General features: G+C 37.7%; 1 protein-coding gene across 1 annotated transcript in view; it reads left to right on the forward strand.

Annotated features, from left to right (window-relative positions):
* Positions 1–909: 909 nt before the first annotated feature.
* The window catches only part of nell2 (neural EGFL like 2), a 114,799-nt gene continuing 90,671 nt past the window's right edge, over positions 910–25,037 (forward strand). The window contains 2 exon segments of the mRNA NM_001097285.1: positions 910–1,581; positions 1,886–2,014. Coding sequence (NP_001090754.1) covers positions 1,533–1,581; positions 1,886–2,014 — 178 coding nt within the window. The 5' untranslated portion in view covers positions 910–1,532.

The raw sequence follows: 25,037 nt of genomic DNA on the forward strand, positions 1-25,037 counted from the left end.
TGGAGGGGAGCTGGATGATGCTGGGGACGAGCTGGAGGATGCTGGGACGAGCTGGAGGATGTTGGGGAGGATGCTGGGGGGAGCTCAAGAATGCTGGAGGGGAGGTGGAGGATGCTGGGGAGGGGAGCTGAGGATGCTAGGGGGGAGCGGGAGGAAGCAGTGGGGGAGCAGGAGGCAGCAGGGAGTGGGCCATAACATGAGGACACTGGAGGAGGACCAGCAATGTTTTAGGGGGACCCTGGCTACCAGTGTTTTATGGGAGGCCCCTGGCTACCAATGTACCGATTATCGTACAATTTTTTTCCGTACAATAATATCGGAGCATATATGGTCACCTTTAGACTGCCCATTTTTGTAGCCCAAAAGTTAAAACAATAAGGCAGGGAGTTTTTTTTTTTCGTTTAAGTTAATAATATGCTGATTTTCCAGAAGCTTTTACTAATGTACTGATCTATATAATTTTCTAACCTCATCCCCCCAAACCTTTATTATTTTCCTAAAACAAAATTGTATTCATTATAAAAGCAAATTAGTGTAAATCAGTTGGGAAAGTATGAGTTTATTGCAGAAAAATGAAATGTGCGGGGAGAATTAACAGTAGAAATGTGGATTAAAACATATACTTATTCAGTCATCACTGCAGATAAGCCTAAATACAGTGGATTACATGTTTAGTGGGGAAGCCCTGTAGTTAAACAGTAGAACTGAGAGCAATGATGTCAGCCTTGCTAAGGAGGATATACCTGTATATTTCATGAGGCTAAAATACTTCTCCATTAGGATGATCTGGAAACACATGGTATGTGGGACTGGGAAGAGAACTGAAGCACAAAGCTAAATCATATTGATAGTGCTCCACTAATCTTAATGTTCCCGTCTCCAGCCCCAGTCAGTACTGCGCATTCAGCTCTTTCCTAAACGAGCTTAAAAAGAACAGGGCAACGCGGCGCCTGGCACACCTAGTAATGTGAAGGGATGCCCATTTGTACCAATAAGCCCAGTCATTCACCCACCCCCATGCCAATCACTAGAGGACACAACCTGTGCCGCTGAGCAGTCGGATTCTGCCTGCAAAAACGCTCAGATCAGCTGCTGGAAGGGGCGCTTGTTCACTCCCTCAGAGAAAAGGGACAGTGGAGCCTGTGCCTCCCCCTCCCTCCTGAATCCCTGGAGTAGCAATTAGTGTGGCTCTCCGAGCAGCTCCGGCGGAGAGGAATATCCATTGTCTCTAACAGGTTCGGAGCGAGGATTTCCCTGTTCCCCAGATTCCCCTTTGCAGGCAGATCGTTCCCGAGTCCCCGAGTCCCTGCTGTGGGGTGGGTAGGGGTCGGACCGAGGCTGCCGCCGGGCACTTATTGGGCAGCCCTGCCTAGCTGGGTGCTGCTGGAGCTAATGATGCTAGCGCTGGGGATTCCAAGTTGCTGGCTCATCCGCTGGCTGCCTGTGCTGTTCTAGGAGGGAGCCCGGCACTCACAGCAGCGCTACACTAGCAGCAGGCACGGAGATTATGGACTAAGTGCATCGGTGCCAGAATGGAGTTTATATTGGGCATATTCTGCGTTATTTTCTGTCTCAGAGCAGGTAAGAGCTCTCCTTCTTTCCTTAGAAAGTTAAAGCCATCAGCTTTCTTTGCTGAGCTTACATTAGGGATGAAACTGATAGGAAAGGGGATGAGATTGGAATTTGAAGTTGAACATGTAAGTTTCTTGGGTATTGATTGATAAAGTAGGTCATATCAGTACCCTGAAGTGGATTCAGGTAACTGCAGTTATATTAGGTACCTAAACCGTTGAAAGATTAGATAGATAGATAGATAGATAGATAGATAGATAGATAGAATCCAATCTCACTCCCAGTAAATGGTGGTGCTATCTTTCTTGGCCAGGTGCAGGCTTTGGTGTGGACCCCTCCCTGCAGATAGACATCTTCGAGGACTTCCAACTGGGAGAGGCCACCCCTGGAGTGCAGCAGGTTCAAGGATTCCATAACCGGAGCAAAGCCTTCCTTTTTCAAGGTATTCCTTAGGGAACACTAAATCCTCTGTCTGTTACTAACCTCCTAGCATCCCATCCATCTGCAATATATGTCTTTCTGAGGGTGCAGGGATTTTAATTGTTCAACAACAGCTGGAGGGCCTCAAACAGCTGGACATGCCTGCTTTGGTTGGCCTTTGTCTGGCTATATATATATATATATATATATATATACACTGATAACTCATTACTGAGCATCTTTGTTCTCTCTGCCTGTTTGCTTCATCTCCCTCTTTCATAATTTGTGAAAATTGGATCTTTTTTTAATGAGGACCAGTTTAAAATGAAATAATGTGATGGTCAGATTGTGTAAAGTGCATAAGGGTATGTTTACAACAGAAATTATTGTGACACAGTGGAGAGGGGGTTTGCATGAACTAGAATTCCTTTTACAGTTTGGCAGAATCCCAGCATTTTTTTTTGCAAGATTCAGCAAAACCAAAAATGAAAGTCATTAAGGGACTTTATTGCTCTGGCCAAAGCAAGACTTCAAGTTTGCTCACATAATCTGTAGGTGACACAGATTTATGTTTTCATTGTTTGGGGCAATGGTCCAGATCTAAAAATAATAGATCTAGCACATCCTTCTGAAGTATGGCAACCAGTGGACAGATGTGCAGTGGTCCTTGTGGTACCGATTAGTATTGTTCAGGGCTGTGCAGTGGGGGTAGTGGTCAGGCTTTATCATACTCCTGTGTGCAAGAGGAACATTTGAGCAAATGAAGTGTTTGTGATCACAATTATTTCTAACTTTACAATTAGGGGATTGGTGACTTGCAGCTGAGCTGCTGAGCAGATGATCCTCCTTAGATTTGAGCTTTCTCCACTTAGTGTCAGTGTTCTTTTGCTAGAGGTTTGCTTTCCCACTGATTGATGGCCCCGTAATTAATGTACACCAGGACTAAGGCTGGCAGATGGTTGATTTGAGTCTGGGGATGCAATGAATAATAACACACGCTACCCTGATCAGCCAGAGAGATTAATGCTGCTGGGAACCTGTGACTTATGGAAAAAAAAAAAAAGATGGGTTACCGAAAGTTTCATCCTGTGTGCACAGAAAGGGAAAATCTGAAAATAATTCTGAAATAAAAGCGCTATTACAGTCCTAAAAGGGTAGTTAGCCTTAAAATTAATTGTAATATAGTGTAGACAATACTGTTCTAACATGATGTGCAATTAGTCCGTTTTTTGCGTTTTTCTTTTGTTTTGCAGCTTTCGTGCTTACCATTAAGATTGCTTTCTTGTTGCCAGGGCCATATTACCCTAATTATATTAAAGCTGAAGACTCAAGATCAATCTGTTTTTGCATTCTGGGGTCAGTGACCCTACAAGATTTATAACAGTTATAGTTGCATGCTAGAAGGAAGCAGATTAGAAACATACAATAAAAAAAATAAGACCAACTGAATAATTCTTTAGATTAGGTTCCTGTATAGCATATTAAGACTTAAGGTGAACCTTAACTTTGCATCCCGGATTTTGTCTAAACTGAAAAAACTATAACAATGAATACAACAGGCCCAGAAACATTTTTATGCAAGGTGAGCGTATGTTACATCCCTGTGTGCTGTAGGTACCCTGGACAAACATTAACGGTGTAGATTTAGGATTGTATTGCATTCCCTCAGTATGGGCTAAAATATCTTCCTCTGCAGCCCCACATTAGCATTTGTTCTTTTCAACATTTCTTTGTACAGACAAAAACTCCCAATATGTGTCCCTGCACAATGTATGTTGGTTGACATGGCTGTTGTGGTGGATCGTATTATTGTGGAGGCTTAATAGGCCACCAGTCTACTCTTCCCTTATTGACAGGTGTTACCTAATCATCTGAAAAATCAAATGCACATAATAAAGTGCACAATTACTGGGGTAGCTCTGACTGGAAATAATTTTCCTTGCTAAATGCACTTTAATAACAGCTCCCAGATTTTATAGGTGATTGACTTAACCTACTCTGTTTGTGCTTTTAGGTCATAATTTGCAGGCAATTAGTATTTGCTTTTTTGAATGGTTGGAATGACTAAGCAATGTGTGTTTTTTCAGTTTCTCCCTAGTCTGCGTTTGTGATGCAACAAGTGCTGGATAATGTTTTCAGCTGTCCAACAGCAAACTGAAATGACAAGATATATTAAGGAGGGGAAAAGGGCATCTTGTATTGCAGATTCAGTTCATTAGGAGCTTGGGATGCAGCCAGTAGTCAATACTTAATTATGGTTCTTTTTGAAGCATGTCTGTCTCTGTAGTACCAAAATGTGCAGTTAAAAAATCAGAAGGTGAATTTGAAGGACAAAATGCCAGGTTAATAAATATTATTCTTTTGGTCACATTTATAAATGACCATAAAGTGATTAATTGTGCTAGGGTTAGAGTAATTCTGGGCATACATAGGTGGGCACTCTTTAATCAAATTGTATGTGATTTGGCCATCTGGATATGAGAACTAAGACCCCAACTACTTAGATGATTGTCGATAAACCCCTACATCTAGTGATGGGATTGTGTGGTTATGCAACCTCATTTTTAAAGGTACCAGCAACAACAAAGAGTGAATATATATATTTTATTAAATTAAAGTTTGCATCTGTTGATCTAGAATCTACAAACCATTTATATGTGGCAAATGTCCTATTTCATATGAGAGTTCTTTAGAAATTCATGAATGACATTTCACCTGTTATTTTTTCTGTGTAAGAATTAAACCCATTGTATTCTACACAGCTTATCTGATGCCTACTATGTAACCTGTGCCTTTTCTCCATGGGCTACCCCCATGTCTACATAGCAGCTTATGTATTTATTTAGTGTTTCTGAAGCAAACATACAATTTTATCAGGGCAGGGCAACAGTACTTTATATTTTAAATTCATTATTGCTTCAAGTGTAAGCACTCATATCCCATATCCAATATGACTTGATTGGTTGGTGAACCAAGAAATGCATGTTGAATTTGAAAAAAGAAAGATCCATATTTATGGTCATATCTATGTTACAAGAGTAATTAGACCAAAATTGTATGCAATAAAATTGCAGTCAGTGCAAATGACTGGTCCCCAGTTTTTGTGGTCATCTGGTCTCTTTAATCTACAGCAGGAATGAGCAAATTCAAGCCAGCTAATTACTCACCCAGCCTCAGAACATTGCACAGTTGCCATTGTTACTCAGTGACTTTTATTGATGGCCTGCTCTCTGTATTTCTGTGGCAGAAACAATTAGCATCTAAGAAACATACTTACAATAGTAGTCAATCTGAATGCTGGCATAATTGGAAGTGAGTGCATGAGGGGGCACCAATAGGCTTGCTTCAAAATCCACTATTTAGAATGAGTGTTTGCATTGTGACCTACATACTGGCACCAAAGTGTACCCTGTCATAAAATGTAACAATATTAACCCTTTGCCTGCCAAGCACGTACTAGGTACTAGATACATTCTTGTGCAGATAGAGGTTTCTCTCTTGATCGGCAGCTTCAGAAGCAATCACAGTCTCCTGGGCAATAAGGCTATGGGGTTGTCATGCTGGTCCTTCAGCCCAATTGTTGCAGGACCAACCTCCAAATAACAGACACGACTGTATTGCATGTCTGCTGCTGTACCTGCTTACTACTCGCCCCGGCACAGCCCACTCACTTCCTGCTGCACAGCACTTTGCAGACATGGACCTCCAGGACCCCTCCAGAGATGCCAGTGTGCAATATGCACTTGCATATTTACACACATTTTTACTAAGTATGCACATTTTAGTAAAGATTGCTTTTTTTTAAAAATTTTTTTACACTTTTGCATACTTATATATACTTTACTAGTGTACACACATGTATATACAAACTTTCACAAACAGGTTTGTTTTGTACTTATTATGTTGGGTTGAAAACCCCAACATACTGTTCTTCGACTTTAGCTTATTCTTCTGCTTCTTCTTCTTCTTCTTCTTCTTATTCTTAGCACCCCCCATTTTCTAAACGCTACTCCTCCTACAGTTTTAGGGGTACAACACCCAAACTCCCCACACATCTTTGCCCTATAGCGGAGCAGGTTGCTTGTGCTTTTCTAAGCGATCCGGCCCCCCGTCTTTTTGTGGCGCCGCTCCGAACCCCCCAATTTTCCCATTGACTTTGACAGGGAAGATTTTCAAACTGCTGCCACACTCAAAGCTTTAAAGCTACACCCCCCAAACTTGAATAACATAATCATGGGGTCACCCCGAATGAAGCAGCAACATTTGTTGATGACCCCAATGTGGGAGGGGCCAACAACAGCCAATCAAATTTTAATCATTGACTTTAATGGGGAAATTGAAACTGCTGCCAATCTTACAGCTTTGAGGCTACACTCCCCAAACTTGAATCACATAGTCATGGGGTCAGCCTGAATGAAAATAGGATGATTATTGGATGCCCAAAAGTGGGCGGAGCTGTGAACCGCCAATCAGATTTTACCTATTGATTTGACGGAAATTCAACCTGCTGCCATTCTCACCCCAAACTTTTTACATTTGGTCACTAGGGGACTGCAGTTTAAGTTTTGGAAAGTGGGCGGAGCCACCAACAGCCAATCAAATTTCACCTATTGATTTTTATTGGTTTGATGCCAGATTTTCCAAACTTTGCACAGTCAGTCACTGGGTGACTACGCATTCAGGTTTTTTTTTTTAAACCTGCAAAGTGGGAGGGGCCAACAGCAGCCAATCATATTGTACCCATTGACTTTTATGGGGAAATTGAAACTGCTGCCAATCTTACAGCTTTGAGGCTACACTCCCCAAACTTGAATCACACAGTCATGGGGTCAGCCTGAATGAAAATATGATGATTGTTGGATGCCCAAAAGTGGGCGGATATGTGAACAGCCAATCAGATTTTACCTATTGACTTGGCAGAAATCCAACCTGCTGCCATTCTCACAGTAATAACACCGGGGTCCCCAAACTTTGCAGAGTTAGGCACCAGGTACTGTGATTCAAGGTTAGAAAAAGTGGGCGGAGCCACCAACAGCCAATCAGAGTTTATCTATTGACTTTCAATGGGGAAATCCAACCTGCTGCCATTCTCACAGTATTAACCCCAGGGTCCCCAAACTTTTCACAGTTGGTCGGAGCCACCAGATTTCACCTACTGATTTTTATTGGTTTGTTGCCAGGCTTCCCAAACTTTGCATAGTCAGACACTGGGTGACTATGCATTTAAGGTTTTTTGTATTTTTGTAAGTGGGTGGAGCCACCAACAGCCAATCAGATTTTACCTATTGACTCTAAATGGGGAAATTCAACCTGCTGCCATTCTCACAGTATTAACACCAGGGTCCCCCGTTGGTCACTAGAGTACTACAGTTTTAGTTTTGAAAAAGTGGGCGGGCCACCAACAGCCAATCAGATTTCACCTATTGAATTTTATTGGTTTGATGCCAGAGTTCGCAAACTTTGCACAGTCAGTCACTGCGGGACTTTGTACTCAAGGTTAGAAAAAGTGGGCGGGGCCGCCAAAAGCCAATCACATTTCTTTCATTGTTTTCAGTGGGGAAATTTTAACTGCTGACATTTTCACATGTTTAATGTCAGGGTCCCCAAACTTTGCACAGTTTGTCACTAGGTGACTATGTTCCAAGTTGAGAAAAGTGGGTGGGGCCAACAACAACCAATTAGATTTCACCTATAGACTTAATATGTTTAAATTTAAACTGCGGCTATTCTTTTAATATTAATACTAAGGTCTTCAAACTTTGCAGAGCTAGTCACCTGGTAACTGCAGTTCAGAGTTAGAAAAAGTGGGTGGAGCCAACAACAGCCAATCAGATTTTACCTATTGATTTTCAATGGGAAATTCAACCTGCTGCCTTTCTCACAGTATTAACACCAGGGTTACTAGGGAACTGCATTTGTAGGTTTTAAAAAGTGGGTAGAGCCACCAACAGCCAATCAGACTTCACCTATTGAATTGTTTTGGTTTATATTTAAAATGTTGCTTTGCTCACACTATTTATGTCAGGGTTCCCAAACAAGTGGGAGGAGCCACCAACAGCCAATCCATTTCCACCCATTATATTTCATTGGTTTATATTTAAACTGATGCTGTTATTTAAATATTAATTCCAGGGTTGTTAAAGTTTCCAGAGTTAGTCACTGGGTATTTTCCATTCAAAGTTAGAAAAAAGTGGGCGGAGCCACCAACAGCCAATAACATTTCACCTATTTACTTTCAATGGTGAAGTGTAAAATGCTGTCAGTCTCACAATGAATGCCTGAGTCCCCAAAATTTGCAAAGTTGGTCACTGGGGGACTGCAGTTCAAAAATAGGAAAAGTGGGTTGGGCCACTAACAGCCAATCAGATTTCATCCATTGAATTTTATTGGTTTAAATTTAAAATGCTGTCATTCTCAAACTATTTATGCCAGGGTGCCCACTGTTTGCCACTGGGTGACTTTGACTCAAGGTTAGAAAAAGTGGGCGGAACCACCAATCACAATTCACCTATTGACTTTTATTGGTTTAAATTTTAATTGGTGCCGTTCTTTAACTATTAATCCTAGGGCCCCTAAACTTCGCAGAATTAGTCACTGGGTAACTGCAGTTCCAGGTTAGAAAAAGGGGGTGGAGTTACCACCGCCACTACCGCCAATCAGATGTCGTTGACTTTCAGTGGGGAAATTTAAGTTGCTGCCATGCAGACACTATTAAAACCAGGGTCCCAAAACTTTGCACAGTGGTTTTTACTGTATAACCAAGGTCCAAGGTTAGAGAAAGTGGGCAGAGCCCATTCAGTGACTTCATGTTTTTCAACCCAACATGAAGTTTGTTCTCAAACTTCCCTTTCTAGTTTATTTTACCCTTTTATCTTTGTTTTTTTCCCCTAAAAACTGTATATTTTGGCAGTGTGACTATTGTATCAGATATTTTGCTGTAAATGACCCATTTTATGTGAAATAACATCATTCATAATAATTTCTGAAAAGATCATTTTGCTGGTGCCTTAGGGAGAAAAGCTGCTAATAGTGCAAGTATGTCTTTGCATAATAGTTATGTTTAAATTAGTTAAAATACAAGTACTTAATTTAAGGATGCCCAGCTTGCAACCAAAATTAACTCCCAGCATCCCCTGGCTGCAGAATTCTTGCTGGGATTTGTAGTAGAGCAACAACCGGGGACTTAAATGCTTGGCGTTACCAGCAAATTATATGTTTTTTCTTGTTATTCAGCAATTAATTGTTTGCTATTCATCCCTAGCTTGTCTTTAAGCATGGATGGTGAATGGAGTTTACATTAATAATAATATTTCATTTGAAATCCACTGTCTCTTGTTAGCTGCTCACAAGCTGGAAATGTGTTAATGTGCTTAATAAAAGTCTAATCTGTTCCCACAATATGGTAGACAAGAACTATTATAAAAATGTCATTATTCTTTTAGCCATGACTATTGTTTTATTGCTCTGTAAAGCAACAATAAAGAAAAGCAAAGTCCAATTGACAAAAAAACCCCTGCCACAACAGTCACAGATTTCCAAGTAAAAGGTTGTGTAAACATAACCAAAAAAAAGATGAGTTACAATGTAATCGCTCAATTTGTTTCTTTAAAAAAGAATACATTCTGCTATAACTGGCTTTTTTTTTTTTTGTAAGGCCCCTGTTTGTATAAATTAATGTAAAGCACTGTTTAACCTGCTATACAAATAAATTCTGATGATACTGTATACTTAATTTGGTGGCAGTGCTGCCATAGAAATGGGATGGAGAAAGGGTTGGGCTCATTTGGTGGCTTTGTTGCAGCTCTAGAGATGTGTTGACGGCTTGCATGTACTGTAATTACATAATGAGAGTACTGTTGAGTGGTAAGTCACTGATAGAGATTAAGAAGTGGTTGGATGAATAAAGTCCAAGGTGCATGGGAGTTTGTGGAGGCAGCTGTGAGCAGCTTTGTACTGGTGATCTAAATTTTACCCTGAATTGTACCAGTTGCCACTTCAATGATTGATATCATAGAAGGGGTGGTTTGGGTGTATATGAGTGCAGCTGTAGCATATATATCTGGGAATCTCAATTAACAGTTAAAGTAGTAAAGGAATAACTTAAAGGGGGAACTATTGTGAACATAAAAAAAATAAGCTTCTAAGTATAATCAATTAGAAATTCTGTACCAGTTCTAAAATAATCAAGTTAAAGGAGAATGCAAGTCAAAATGTAAAAAGCATACTGCCCAATAGTCCTCCTATTGTTTAGTAAAAACGCCACACTTTTGGCTCACCTAATCAAATATTTACTCAGTCACACTTACTTCACATTTTCTAGAACAGGCAGCCATCTCTAAAAAGGTATTCTCCCTTCCTTTCCCTCCTTGCTTCATACTGCATGTGTTTCATTCCCTCCCCTCTGCCAGTTCTGATTGGCTGGTGGGCATGTGTAGCTCAGAACAGGAGACAGGATCAAGTTACACACATGCTCAGAGAATAGGAAGGCTGCCGCCGGCAGCCTACAGGAAGGGAAGAGAGATTTCAGTGATGTCACTGGAGTCTTCACACTGCTAAAGGCTGCCAGCACCATATCTCAGAGAAGCAAGCAGGGATCTGGGAATTTAGATATGCCTTTAGACTTACTTTTAATTTATATTAAACTTTCATTGTCCTTTAAGGTGACCATACACAGGTAGATTTAAGCTCTATATTCAAATCCTTTAGACCAATTCAGCATCTTATCTGCCCGTGTATAGGGGCCCCCCATCGAGCTGTGTCAGTTGGCAGGTTCAATTTTCCTAGGGCCAAACGACAGACATAGCCCGATATTGCCCACCTTAGGTGGGTATTAAAGAAGAAGATCTGCTTGTTTGGCGAGGTTGTAGATCTTATGTGTATGGCCACCTTTACTCTTTACTATCCCCCTCGACATCCAGCTTTGTGCTATTTTAAAAGTTAGCTCTAATACATTGTCTAGGCAAATGGAGCCCACATTATTATATTTGACTTAACTGTCGATCAAAATCTAATGCTGCCACTTTATTATTTCATAAACAATGTATTATATTTAGAATTTTTTATATCACTAAGATGAAGCGCAGTTCCATTTTAATGATAGTTCCCCTTAAGAAAGTGAACCATTATTGTGTCTTGTGTGTGCAACATTAATATGGTGGGAATGTGGCACTGATGGTCTATGCCATGTTGGGGCAAACCAAACCACCAATAACTGCCTAGCTATTGCTTAGTGTTTCTGAAACAGTTTAAAGGTAGTTTGCATTTGTTAATGTGCCCTTATTCTTTCCTTGGTGCCTAAATAACCATGTTGGTAATAGGGACTTGTTAAAAAATCACTAATTTACTTGCCATTTTCTAAAAACAGTGTCCTTGCCCAAAACAAGGGTTTAGCCCTCTGTATACAGGAAGAGAGGGGGCAGTAGGAACTTCCAGTACTGAGCATGTCATGTCTAAACTCATTTGCATTGAATTAATCATATTCACAGGCAATAATTTCATTTTACAAATGAACAAAGGAAAACAAAGGCTCACTCACATTAGCATTGCCCCTGTTCTTTCTGCATGAACTTCAACCAGTCTCTGCTAGAGAATAACTGAATCATTTTTATTGTATTATAAACATAAAATAAACATTGGTCATGCAGTTTTGTCTGTAAAATAATATGTTCCAAGCAATCTGATCTATCTGCAATACAAGTATTAGATCTCTTATCCAGAAACCCGTTATCCAGCAAGCTCCAAATTATGGGAGGGCCATCTCCCACAGGCTCCATTTTAAACAAATAATTTGAATTTTACAAAAACGAATTTCTTTTATGCTTTGTAATAATAAAACAGTACATTGTATTTGATCCCAAATAATATTTAATTAAATGTTATTGGAGGCAAAACAATCCTTTTGGGTTTATTTCATGTTTAAATAATTTATAGTAGACTTATGGTTATCCAAATGATAGAAAGATTCCTTAACCAGAAAACTCAAGAATTTTTGGTAACATAATATATTATAAAAATGCTTGCAATAAATGCATCTAAAGTAGTTATACTTTGCACCATAATAAACTTATCAGAAATATGCCACAATGTAATCTGCCTTTACTGATTTCAGTGAATTGTTTTCAAGACATGGTACAACTAAATATCATTTATTACTTTGCAAAAATACAGTAAAATAGTACAGTCTTTTTAGTTGTCTGCTGCAATATCACTTCATTTCTCATTTCACCTCTAGATTATGCCAAACTATTGTTTTACTGTTTGACCTGACACACACACAAGTCCACAACTGTGGAGAATTTTGCCATGTTCATGTTGTGCACGAATCCATATACAGGTATAGGACCCGTTATCCAGAATGCTTGGGACCAAGGGTATTCAAGATAAGGGGTCTTTCCATAATTTGGATCTCCATACCATAAGTCTGCTAAAAAATCAATTGAACATTAGTTAACCCCCATAGGATTGTTTTGCACCCAATAAGGATTATTTATATCTTGGGATCAATTACAAGGTACTGTTTTATTACTACAGAGAAAAGGCAAATCAGTTTTAAAATTATGAATTACTTGATTAAAATGGAGTCTATGGGAGATGGGCTTTCCGTAATTTGAGCTTTCTGGATAACAGGTTTCCGGATAAGAGGTCCGATACCTGTAGAAACATCTGTTGTACATTATGGGGAATACATTCTGGTAAACAGGATACATGATCTGTGTGCTCAACTGCACACACCATATATATCACTAAAGGGTATAGAAACAAAACCTTATTTGATATACTGATGCAGAAAGGTTACAATTATGGTTGAAACAGGGTAGCCTGTGATCCAATATGTGAATCTGATCTATTAAATAAAAACAATTGTAAGAAAAACAAGTGCATTGAACAGATCACAGGGGGGCCAAGAAGTCTTGGGTTAAGTTTCCCTGTTTTTATACAACCTGCACAATCTAATACAGTTGAAGCTTTCAAACAAGGCACTTTATAAAATATACATTTAATCCATCACATGGTGCTTTTTCAGACTTTCATGCACCAGATATTAGACTTTCTACAAGACAAATAAATGTCACTGTCAGTTATATCTTTTTATATCACTTGTCATATAACATTATATGGAGGAATTCACAAAACAACGTTAGTTAAAAAAATGTCCAAATACTTTGTTTCCCATCTCTTTTTGCAATATTTGCACATACATTTGTGGTAAGAAATAGGCAAAAATACACAAAGAGATACATAAGGAGAAATAAGGAGAAAACTGCTTGTTACTGTTGTGTGCTACTACCCCTGTGTGCAAATTTATCTTTATTGTAACTGCCAAGGAACACTAAGTTCATAATTATACATATAAATATATGTGCAAACTCCCACTTTTATAAATACATAAGGCCCCCTAGATGTATATACCTACAAGAGTAAGAATAGTATAAGGTGTAAAACCATAGACCAGCATGTACCCCATCCACGTTTTAATTCTGTACAGTGTTTACACTGGTGTGACTGGGGCAGAAGGGTCACATGCAGAATGATTAATGAGCCTTCTGGTAATGATGGATTCACCCTGTCAAATGTATTGCTAGTCTGTTTTGATTATAAATTCTATTAGTATTAGTGTTTTTTTTTATACATTTCTGTTTAATTAATGTGAGTGATGTATTTGCTTTAACAATAAATTAAAGGGGATTAAAACCCAAACAGAAAAGTGAAAGCACTTTTACTTAGAGAAGTTATCTAAGCACTCTAATCTTTGTTAATTTTCAGTTTTTTTAGCAGCAGCCTACATAGTGAGTTAACACTATGGTCAGTCACTGAAAGAGAACTGAAAGCCTGGTATTAGCAGTCTAAAGTCCCTGGGGCCAAACGATCGAACTATAATGATGGGCATAGGCAACGAGCCGATGCCGCCCCCGATCCGACTAGATTTTCTAACCTGCCCAATCGAGATCTGGCCGATTTCTGGCCAATTATCGGTCGGGCAAGCCCGTCGGTAGTCTCCATACATGGGCCAATTAGAATCGGCCCGTGTATGGGGACCTTAAAAGGACAAGCATCACAGAAACAGCTATAAATAGCAAATTACTCAAAATTGCATATGTGCATTTTGACTAAGTTTACATGAATTTTGTATTTGGGCTTTGAAATTAATATGATTCATATATTTTGTGCATGAAAGAAATCAAACTAAAAAGTTTGGTAGATGTGCCAGTTACTAAAGCAAAGTAATGCGTTATATGTCTCCAGGGAATACAAGGACCATACTGCAGTCAAACAGGCCTGTCTGAATGATTTTATGTATGTATCTGTGGCATGTGACAGATCTTGTGCTAGAAGGGCAGTCTTTTCCGTAGATGCATTTCCTTAGCATTTATATACAATGTATGTAAGAATAGCAACCTTGAAACATACTGTATGAAACTGAGTAACTGAGTAATCAGAAGTAATGATTTATGAGAACTGTCTCTTATCACCTGGGCAGGACAGTAAGATGGAAAACTGAAATTAAACCACTATTCCAGAAAATTAATATGGCTTTTAAAAATATTTTGCCTTAATAGTGACAGTGCTTCTACATTTTATAAGATGATATTGGTGCATTGTCTCTAATGGTATGACCCTAGCTCATAAAGTTAGCACCACCTGCCCCCTTGCTCATAAATCATCAATATCTATTGACATCTCAGCTTTATTTATCTTCTCAGCACCTCAGTATTCACTACTACATGTGCTTATCTAATTCACTAGTGATGTATGCTTATCTTCATTGTGGCTATATATGTACAAGCATTTTTCTGAGACTTTTTTAGAATAATGAAAATGTTATATAATGTCACACATCTGGTTCCTGATTTAGGCTAATATTTACAGTACAGTTTTTAACTGCTACTTTTACCTACAAACAGGTTTCATTTATATAAAGTAACATACAGTAAACTCTTTGATTACTTTTTACATCTGTAGATCTTTCTACACTGAGAATTTCATAAATGTGCAATTTTCTTCCACATTTGATTCCTCCAGCATATAAATACCACAGATATGTGCTTAACTTAAATTTCTATCTTTGCCTGTTTAGCGCAGTTTTTTCATGATTCAAACAATTGGTAAAAAGTTTGTTCAGCACAAGAACTATTATATTGAACAAGAGATGTACACTGTCCCTATAAATATCTTTATTTCTTATACATTTCTAAGCAAATGTTAGCCAGGCTTATTTATTATTGCACCTATTATTGCACCTTTGCATTATTACATACTGTAGCAACCAGCCACAATTTCTCTATCTGCTCTAAATAGATCAAAACAAATGTCTGATTGGTTGCTAGGGGTAAGTGCTCCATTGTTATGAAACAGGGTACATTATGTCATGCTCAATATAGAAAAACCTTAAGGGTAATGACCCATGGGAAGACCAGTCACCCACAGTTAATCTCAGCTACTTTGGGCAACTAATCTCCCCAAAATGTCTTTCCATTGGCAATAATGTGAATCTTAGAAAAGAGAGTAACATATATTTTATTATCTCTAAGCCAACGGTAACAAATTATTCTAGTTTTATTTTGGACGTGCAGATTACAAAAATGTAAACATTTGGGACAGGATCTTTTTAAAAAAGTTTTCTTCAGGGTTTATTGAACTGTCATGTTGCAAGGACAGTTAAAGCTACAGTTAAATGTACTGTTTCTGCTATTAAAGCTATTACACAAAATGCTGTTTAAATGCATATTCATAAGGTAAATAGTCATGCACTAGTGATCAATTCTTATTCTAAAGACATTTCTTAGGAACACATATTCACAGTTCCATTTTAACACTTGTTTAAGTAAACACAGGCAAAGATTTTTCAGCTTAATAGAATTTTGCTAATTAGCTACATTGCTTAATATCCCTAGAAGTCAGTCAAGAAAATTATGAAGGGATGTCTCTTTTACATTTATCAAAATGTAATTATCTAACAAATCCTGTTTGTTTCACGGAGTGTAATCACCTTGAACCAATACTGAAAATACTGATCTCCCTGTAAAGTCTCTATCTAACAGGAGTGCACATTGTTCCTCAGTGTCTCAGTTTTTGTTGGTTGCCCAGACAATAGCAGCCATGATCAGACAAAAGTTGCTTTCCTGGACTGAGTGGTCGCAGGGACTTTGATTTTCCCTAAACTATAATCCTTAACTGTATAAGTAAGATTACAATTTTATTCTACATTCTCTTTGGTGTCTGAAATAAAATCATGATCTCTCATTGGCATGCCAGGCTAGCTTTGCTTAAGGTGGCCATACACGTGGCGATCTGACGATGTTTCGTACGACCATCGGTCGCACGAAACATCGTAAGATCCGCCACACACCATTCAGGGCTGAATCGGCAGGTAAGGAGGTAGAAACAATAGGATTTCTACCTCCTTCTGCCGATTCAGCTCTGAAGGGAGAATTTTGGTCAGGCGCCTTCTATGGCGCCCGATCAAAATTTTCAAACTGGTCCGATCGGCGAGTCGTCCAATATCAGCAGCTTCCTGTGATATCGGTCGACTCGCCGACATGCCATACACGCACCGATTATCGTACGAAACGAGGTTTCGTACGATAATATCGGTGCGTGTATGGCCACCTTTAAAGGTATCTGACCTTTAGGTTCATGGGCCAAATAATTGGATATTGTCTAAATTAGCCACTTGCACCGAACAAATAGTATTGATTCATTTGTTTAGTTGGTGGCTTAAATAAACAGCGCACAACAGACGGAAGCAGCAGCACCTGGGCCTGTTGACCTCAAATGACTAAAAATGACCTCAAAGTGGATATACACAGATTGTTAACCAAAATTGCACTTTGGTCCATATTGATGCATTTGGAGGACTGGACAATGTATAGATATATGTAAAGATATGTGCCAAGGCTACTGAAACAAAGATTGTAATTCTTTGGAGAATTTCAAATTCTTTCTAGCTAGAAAGGTCATAGAAGGTATGCAAATTACGTCAAATAAGGGATCAGGGATACATTTTATTTCCTCCTATAGAATTTTATCTAATCTGCAGGAGAGTGTATCTGCACTAATATGCAGTGGATTTAGAAAAATGACCTTATGTCTTTTCCAGCCTCCATTATTATGTAACTATAATCAGGTCTGCAACCTTTTAAGGTAGAAAATATGCCTTATGAACACATGAACATCCCAAGCTAAAAGGACATCGAAAACTAAAGGAAATTAACAGTGGTGTATGAAACTTACAGGAAAATGGGGCTTCTCATATTTTCGCTGCTTTCAATTCAGACAGCAGATTCTTGGTCACTCTGAGATTCTCACATGTCCACAGTAAACACACACATGGTAAATAAAGAGAAAAAATCTTTAAATTTACGGTGCTGGCAGTCAGGTTCTTGACAGCTAGTGCTGTATATTGTATGATCAGGGCAGGCAAGTGGTCGAAACTGTATGTGGTTAAACACATCTGAACTTATCTGTTGTTGAAAGATGCACTGGTCCTAAGACACTCTGTGACATACTGAAATGGGTGCACACAACTCTCCAGAGGCAAGCATGGCAGGGGCGCACTATATTTCCTATGGACCAGTTCTGTTTTGGCACCAGTGGACCTTTAACTTTTGTCTTTTCATTTTGAGCCCAAGATGGCTTCTGTTTTTTTAAATTCCTCCTTAAGCCAGTTCCTGATTTTTTTTCTGGCTTTTTGGTTTTGACTTCAATTTGTTTATTTAACTTCTCTGCTACCTGCCCTGACCCTTGGCCCATTTTTGAATACTTACTTTTCTTCAACAGTCTGTTCTCCAAATTAGTGTAGACTTTATGTTCATACTGTCCCACAATGTCCTGGGGCCCCAAAATGATATGCGTGAAGACCAGTTATAGCAGGGATGCCCTTCTCGCTAGAGGGGAATCTGCTAGCTGTCTATCATTAGGTTCCGATCCCAATAGAATTGATTAAATATGTAAAGGATTGTTGTGACAGTCTGTGAAGTCTTGGGTTAAGGTTATGTGGGACAATATTTTCATTTTGTATAATATTCACAAGAAAGTTTTACCTTTGATTAAAATACATTCATATGAGACACTGTTTGCCTTTATTTATTATTATTATTGAATATTAAGAATAAAAATATATAAACTATACATATATAACATTGGCTCAGAAAGCCCCAGCTCCTATATATGAGAATTTTCTAGCTTTTTTGATCAACTCTCAAAGATGAGACCTAGTGATGAGTGAATCTGATTCACGAAACGGTGAAAAATTTGCAAAAATTTTTTTTTTTGATGTGACTGCAATTTATTTGGTCACGTCAACATTTTGCAATCGTCTAGGAGAAAAATGTGGAATTTTGATGCAAATCCATGTCTGGTGAGAAAATTTGCTCATCACTAATGAGAACTATCCTGTAATTCTTTGATTATGTAAGTATTTATTTTCTGTTGCTAGACATCATACATAGGAGTTGATGGTAAAACTCATTGAGAAGCTTCTGAATTTTTCTGTATTCCTAGTCATTCTGCTCAGGAGAACATCCCTGAACATCTTTTTGTTTGGAAAGAGAAGGGGGAAGTTAGTAGATGCTTGGAGACAACTTGATTATAAGATCTGAAAAATAAACCTATAATAAAATGTTATTAAAATTAAGTATTTTAAATAACATAAGTAATAACCATGATCCTTTAATAAAATCCTTTTGTAAAAAACACTTAATATGTAATGGACTAGATTGTTTTTATTCAACATATTTATTGGAAGATATGAACGTTTATGCTTTATTTGCATTAAATTTTTCCTTTAACATTTAAACAAGCATGTTAATTTATAAAATATGATCTTTTGTTTAAAGAACACTAGATTCCTTAGTGATGGCAAATAAGCACTATAAAATATGCAGTGACACATACAAATGTTGCATACAATTATGCTTTTTGCAGAAGTCTCCTCATAAATAATGAATAATATTTTATTAAGTCAGGTCTTATTGTGTATTTACCACAGAGAAAATCTGTAATAATGCAGTTATGATAAAATAGAGAATCATAAAAACACATATAGTCACGGATATAATTTCTGAACACATCCCCAGTAGGATATCCCACAGAGTGATATTATTCATTCTAAGTAGGAGATTTGTCAACATAACTAAATCAGATCTTTAAATACAGCCATGTTTCTTGAAAACACATAAGAATGAATACTGGAATATGCTGCTCTATAATGTTATATATGTTCTTTATTCTATTGTAGAGTACAGTATATACATAACAAGCAGTATCCTAGGCTATTGTGATACTAAAATCTACAGTTAGTATTGATGTTGGTATATATGGTTTATGTATGTGAGTGTATAGATAGGTCAGTATAGGGTTGTCTGTGCTGGGTTTACTTGGAAGGGTTGAACTTGATGGACTCTAGTCTTTTTCCAACCCTATGTAACTATATACAGCATAACATGTGTCTATTAATGTTTGGCAAAATATAGAAAGTGAATATGATTTCTTTATAGTGGTGCTGGGACTGTAGGAGTAAAAAAAACTAGGACTGTTTGGAGGACCCTGAAATTGCTGAATATGGTGAAAATCCAAAAGGACTGGAGTTAGAGAAGAAAGGGCCCTTTGCTATGCAGGAAGGCTGGGCCCCCATCCGAGGAAAGACAAAAATGACATACAGATCAAGGTTTGTTTTTGGGTGGATGCTTAGAGAACAGCAACTGCATTCTGCACTTCATGGAGGATCTAATTTAAATAGCTAACATTTGTTTATAGTATATTTTTTATATACTTTAATTGATATTGTCCTTAAAGGGCCCCTCTGGTGATGCTGTCTCTGGGCAAATGGTCTGTGCTATGTTAATGGCTTGACCTAAAAATCCAGATGTTCAACATGCTGTATAGAATGAGAGCGTTACAGCTTTTTTGTTTGATAGTAAAAATAAAATAAATGTGTGTACAATACTTTGCAAAGAAATAAGGGAACATTGGCTGTTTTATCACATTTGTTGATTATATTGTGTACATTAAAAATGCACACAATGTATTTCTGTTAGTATCTCTGTATAGTAGTACATTTGCTAAAAGACATGAGGGCACATTAACCAATGGCATGCCAAGAGAAGCAAAATATCACTGCATTAAATGCCAGACATTTAGCACATGAGATCCCTGTCCCTAACGCCTGTATTGAACAGGCAGTAAGTACAGGGTCCCCAATGTGCTTTGTGCTTTCAAGGGCTTCTTCATGCACCTAAGGAATGACAATAGGTGCACGTGGACATCCAAGGGCCAACAACTTGCCACCTATTACAAAGTTGGCTCCATTTATGCCAATCAATGTCAGGCACAAACCTTTGTGTCAGATTACAGAGACACACAGAATTGTGCATTTGGCAGATGCGAAAACATAAAAACAAGGTGCATTGTGGGCAAAAAAATATTGCCAGTTTAAATCTTTTTAAGCAGTTTACAACTTGTCCTTCTTTAGTAAATAACCCCTTCTTCTAATCAGTTTATTTTCCAACACATAGCAGCATTTTATAACCTTTATATCAGCTATTTGGAACTGAGTTTTTTGTATTTCTTTTTATCTTAGTTTGCACAATTGTTCGCTCATTAAACTATTCTTAGTCTTTGAAATCAGCTTCTTTTTGTATAATGTATTCTCATAATTTTCCTTCTGCTATTAACAGATACAGGTATTTAGGATTGCTTCACTTGTGGCTGTTTTGCTGCTCTTAGCAAATTGTTCATTTAATAAATATTGCTACAATAACAATGGACTCAAAGCAGAAATAGTGATTTGTTTATTGCCCACGGTATTTATCATTCCCAATCCTTTTTTGCATAAAATTGCCCTCAAAAATGTGTCCTGTGGTTATATAACTGTACGTATTATCTGTTTTCATTACATACCAGAGTAACCTAATACAGTTCTTCAAGCCTTATTATCACGCCATCTTCCTTGATTAGTATTACTGATTCTTTGCCTCAAGAATCACAGGGAAACCACAAAATATCTATATTTTTATGATTCACATCCATCCCACAACCTGAAGGGCTCTTTAACCCTTCTGTGCCTGTTGCCTTGGAGTTATTTAACTCCGTGCTTACATCTATTCTTAGGCATAATCCACATCTTTGCACAGACAAACTGACAGTATGTACAATATTCACTCTTCTAGTTTAGGATCTTGAATCAGTATCTTAAATATTCTTCTTTAACCTCCATTTGAGGCTTGCCAAAAGGCAGAGTCTGCCTAAAAACTAGTCAGAATTCAACATTCTGATTTATTATTTATTAATCCATCATTCTTAGCATTCCACTGGCACCGTTGTCTCCTTTTAATTCATTTTTAAATGCTGCTGCCACCAAATAAAGACAACTTGCTTTATCTGTATTTCTTTTCTGAAAAATATCTTTAGTGATGCCATCCCAGGACTTTTCTTTTCAAACTGGCCTATTTTAAGCATTATCTGACTAACTAATCTATCTTATTTAAGATACTTGAATTTCAATAAATCTGGAATTTTGGGGAAAACATTGATTTTGGGGGAAAAACCCTGCTTATTGTGCCAGTTTTTTTTTTTTTTTAAATAGTGCACATTATTAAAGAAACCCATAATCACCTTTCTAAGTGAACTAGGAAATATCTTTAAAGGAAAACTAAACCCCGAGAATGAATACTTAACCAACAGATAGTTTATACTATAATAAGTGTCCTGTTAAAGAATCTCATCAAACTGAAATATATATATATATCAGTAAATATTTCCCTTTTACATCCTTCCCCTTGATCCACCATTTAGTGATGGGCTATGTGCTCTCTGAGAGATCACCTGAAAGGAAATAATGCAGCTGTAACTGTAACAGGAAGAAGTGTGGAAGCAAAAGGCAGAACTCTGTTTATTAATTGGCTGATGGGGCCTAGCATGTATGTGTGCCCTTGCTTATTTGTGTGCACTGTGAATCCTATGATGCAGGAGGCAGCCCTTAATTCCTAAAATGGCAATTTAGGAGTACCCAACACATTGGGTACTAAAAGTACTAAAAAAGTATATTTTTATGAAAATGGTTTATTTAGATGAAGCAGGGTTTTACATATGAGCTTGTGCAATATAATTTTATAGAGATCTACATTGTTTGAGAGTATAGCTTTCCTTTAACTGTAATTTCTGTTCTTGTCTTTGTAGAAAAATATGAATCGTGATTAATCCCCCTTATTAGAAAAACTGACCTTTGTACCTGCTGATCCAATCAGAAATATTTTAATCAACATGTATTCTATTGGCCATAATTAAGCTCAGTAGAGACCATAGAGACCGTTTGATTAAAAATACATGGATATCCCGTTTATTAGTGTTATTAAGGCTTTTTACCAGCACTGGATCAAGTAATAATTACTCCTGCTGACATCATTTTGCTGGTCTGGAAGGTGTCAAGGGGCATGATAAACAGATTTATTAAGTTTAGTCAATAGATAATCACTAATAGTGAGAAACAATTATTGATACAATCCCTGAATCCAATTTTTTTAATAATGCCTGATTATCTGGTAAATTTGAAAAATAGTAAAATCTTGATATGGTAAATAACCTACATGGGAGAAAATCAGGTTTAGATGCGTAGGTGGTGGCCCATAAAGTGGGATTTTAAAATAATTACGATGTAAAAAAGACATATTCACACCTAGACCGTACCAATTTGACATATCACTACAGGTATGGGATCACTTACGCAGAAACCTGTTATTCAGAAAGTTCAGAATTACGGGAAGGCCATCTCCCATAGACTCCAGCAGATAATTCTAATTTTGAAAAATGATTTCCTTTTTCTCTGTAATAATAAAACAGCACCTTATACTTGATCCCAACTAAGATATAATTAATCCTTATTGGAGGCAAAACAAGCCTATTGGATTTATTCAATATTTAAATTATTTTTAGCAGACTTAAGTTATGGAGATCCAAATTACGGAAAGATCCCTTATCAGGAAAACCCCAGGTCCCGAGCATTCTGGATAACAGGTCCCATACCTGTACTGGGATTATATGAGAAACAGGGCCGGAACTAGGGGTAGACAGAAGAGGCACCTGCTTAGGGCGCAACAATGAGGGGGCGCTAGGCAAGTACCTCTGTGCCAACCCCTAGTACGTGATCTCTTACCCAGCCTGGGGACTGCGAGCCTTGTTCCCCCCCCCCCCCACCTAATAGCAATATTTTGCAGATAGCCTGTCTGACTTGGCCCACCTCTGATGAGAACTCAAGGTATCTGCAAGATATTGCTGTTAGGTACATTTTTACATCACAAAGATAATTCAAAGATTATAAAGATTTTATAATCTAAGAAGCCAAAAAGGAAAGCATTTTGTACTTAGCCTTCTAGTATAACATCCTATCAGTAAAAATATATAGAGAGGGCGTTGAATGTCAACAAGCTTTAAAATAAGACAAGCTTTAGGGGCCCATTTACTTACTCACGAACGGGCCGAATGCGTCCGATTGCGTTTTTTTCGTAATGATCGGTATTTTGCGATTTTTCGGATAATTGTCGCAACTTTTTCGTTGCCATTCCGAATGTTGCGCAAAATCTGGCGATATTTTCGTAGCGTTAATACTTGCGCGAAAAGTCGTGACTTTTTCGCAGCTTTCGCGCCAAGTACGAAAGATTCGGATTCATTCAAGCTTCAGTATGGTGACTTTTCTTGGGCCAGGTTGGAGCTGCAGGGTGCCATTGAGTCCTATGGGAGGCTTCCAAAATCATGCTAAGTCTGAAAGTTTCGCCCGCCGGTTACGAGCGCTCAATACGAAAAAGTCGCGACAAGATACGAGCGCATCGTAATGGCTACGAAAAAGTCACGTTTTTTCGCGCAAATCGTATTGGTAACGAAAAAGTCGCAACAATTTCCATAAAGGCGCCGAAAATTCGCAAAAAATACGAAAAAGTCGCAAAATGTTCGTTTTCCAATCAGAATTTTCCCAATTCGGATTCGAATTTGTGTCTTAGTAAATGTGCCCCTTAGAGTCTGAGAAACACTACTATAATTACTGTACAGATCATTATATTTAAAGAAAAATGGACTAGAATGACCACCTTGATTTTCAAATAAACTGAAATGGTAGCATCATTTTTCTCCAATTTTAAACCTAATAGATTAATTCTAACAGTAACTGTCCTCAAATATTTTTTTGAAACTTGACTCACAACAGCTTTGTGCTTTTTCCCGCAGATCATTTAACATTCTAACATTTAACAGAAGGCGTCTACCAGTTTTAAATTAATGATTTTCTATTTTCAGATGATAATCAGAGGTGGATTACACCCATTTGCATAATATGGGGATACCTAATTACAATTTAGTGAAACTACAGTTAATCCATTAATGTGCATTCCATTAATATCCATTATTGTAAAATTTAGTTTATTGCTCCAGACTGTGAGCTTGCGTTTGGCTGAACAGTACAGTGTGATTTGCTATGCAGAACAGGTTTAGATTTAGAAGGCACATTTTCATCCTCAAATTTCTTGTTCTGACATATTTGCAGTGCTTAATAAAAGTTGTTGGCAGTAAACCTCATTTAATTGTGAATGTATTGACTTTTATAATAACAAAAAAAATTATGAGGCAATTTTATTTTTTTGTTATATTGAACAAAGGAAATAGATGCAGATGAACAGATTTTGCATACTTGACTTGCATACATAGGGCTTATCAATGTGCACATCTAGTGCTACTGAACCATAGCAACCAGTGAACAGTTAACCACAGCCAAGTTCATCTTTTCCAGGGAAGTACTACTGAAAGGTAGTGCTTCTTAAAGATTTGTTTTTCAGAATTCTGAAGTTATCTGCAAATGTCTTTAGCATAAGAAACCATCCATATGTTGATTGAAAATATAAATAGTATCTTAAATAATCTTTCTTGGTAATCAAAAATTGTTTAGGAAGCCTGCCCAAAAGAGATGTAAATCACCAAGGAAATGTTCTGTGTTTATATTATATATAATAAAATGTAACTTTTATTAATTAATGATTAAAAAGACCAATTGTTAAAATAACTAA

Source organism: Xenopus tropicalis, chromosome 3 (assembly GCF_000004195.4).
Source record: "Xenopus tropicalis strain Nigerian chromosome 3, UCB_Xtro_10.0, whole genome shotgun sequence".
Lineage (NCBI taxonomy): Eukaryota > Metazoa > Chordata > Amphibia > Anura > Pipidae > Xenopus > Xenopus tropicalis.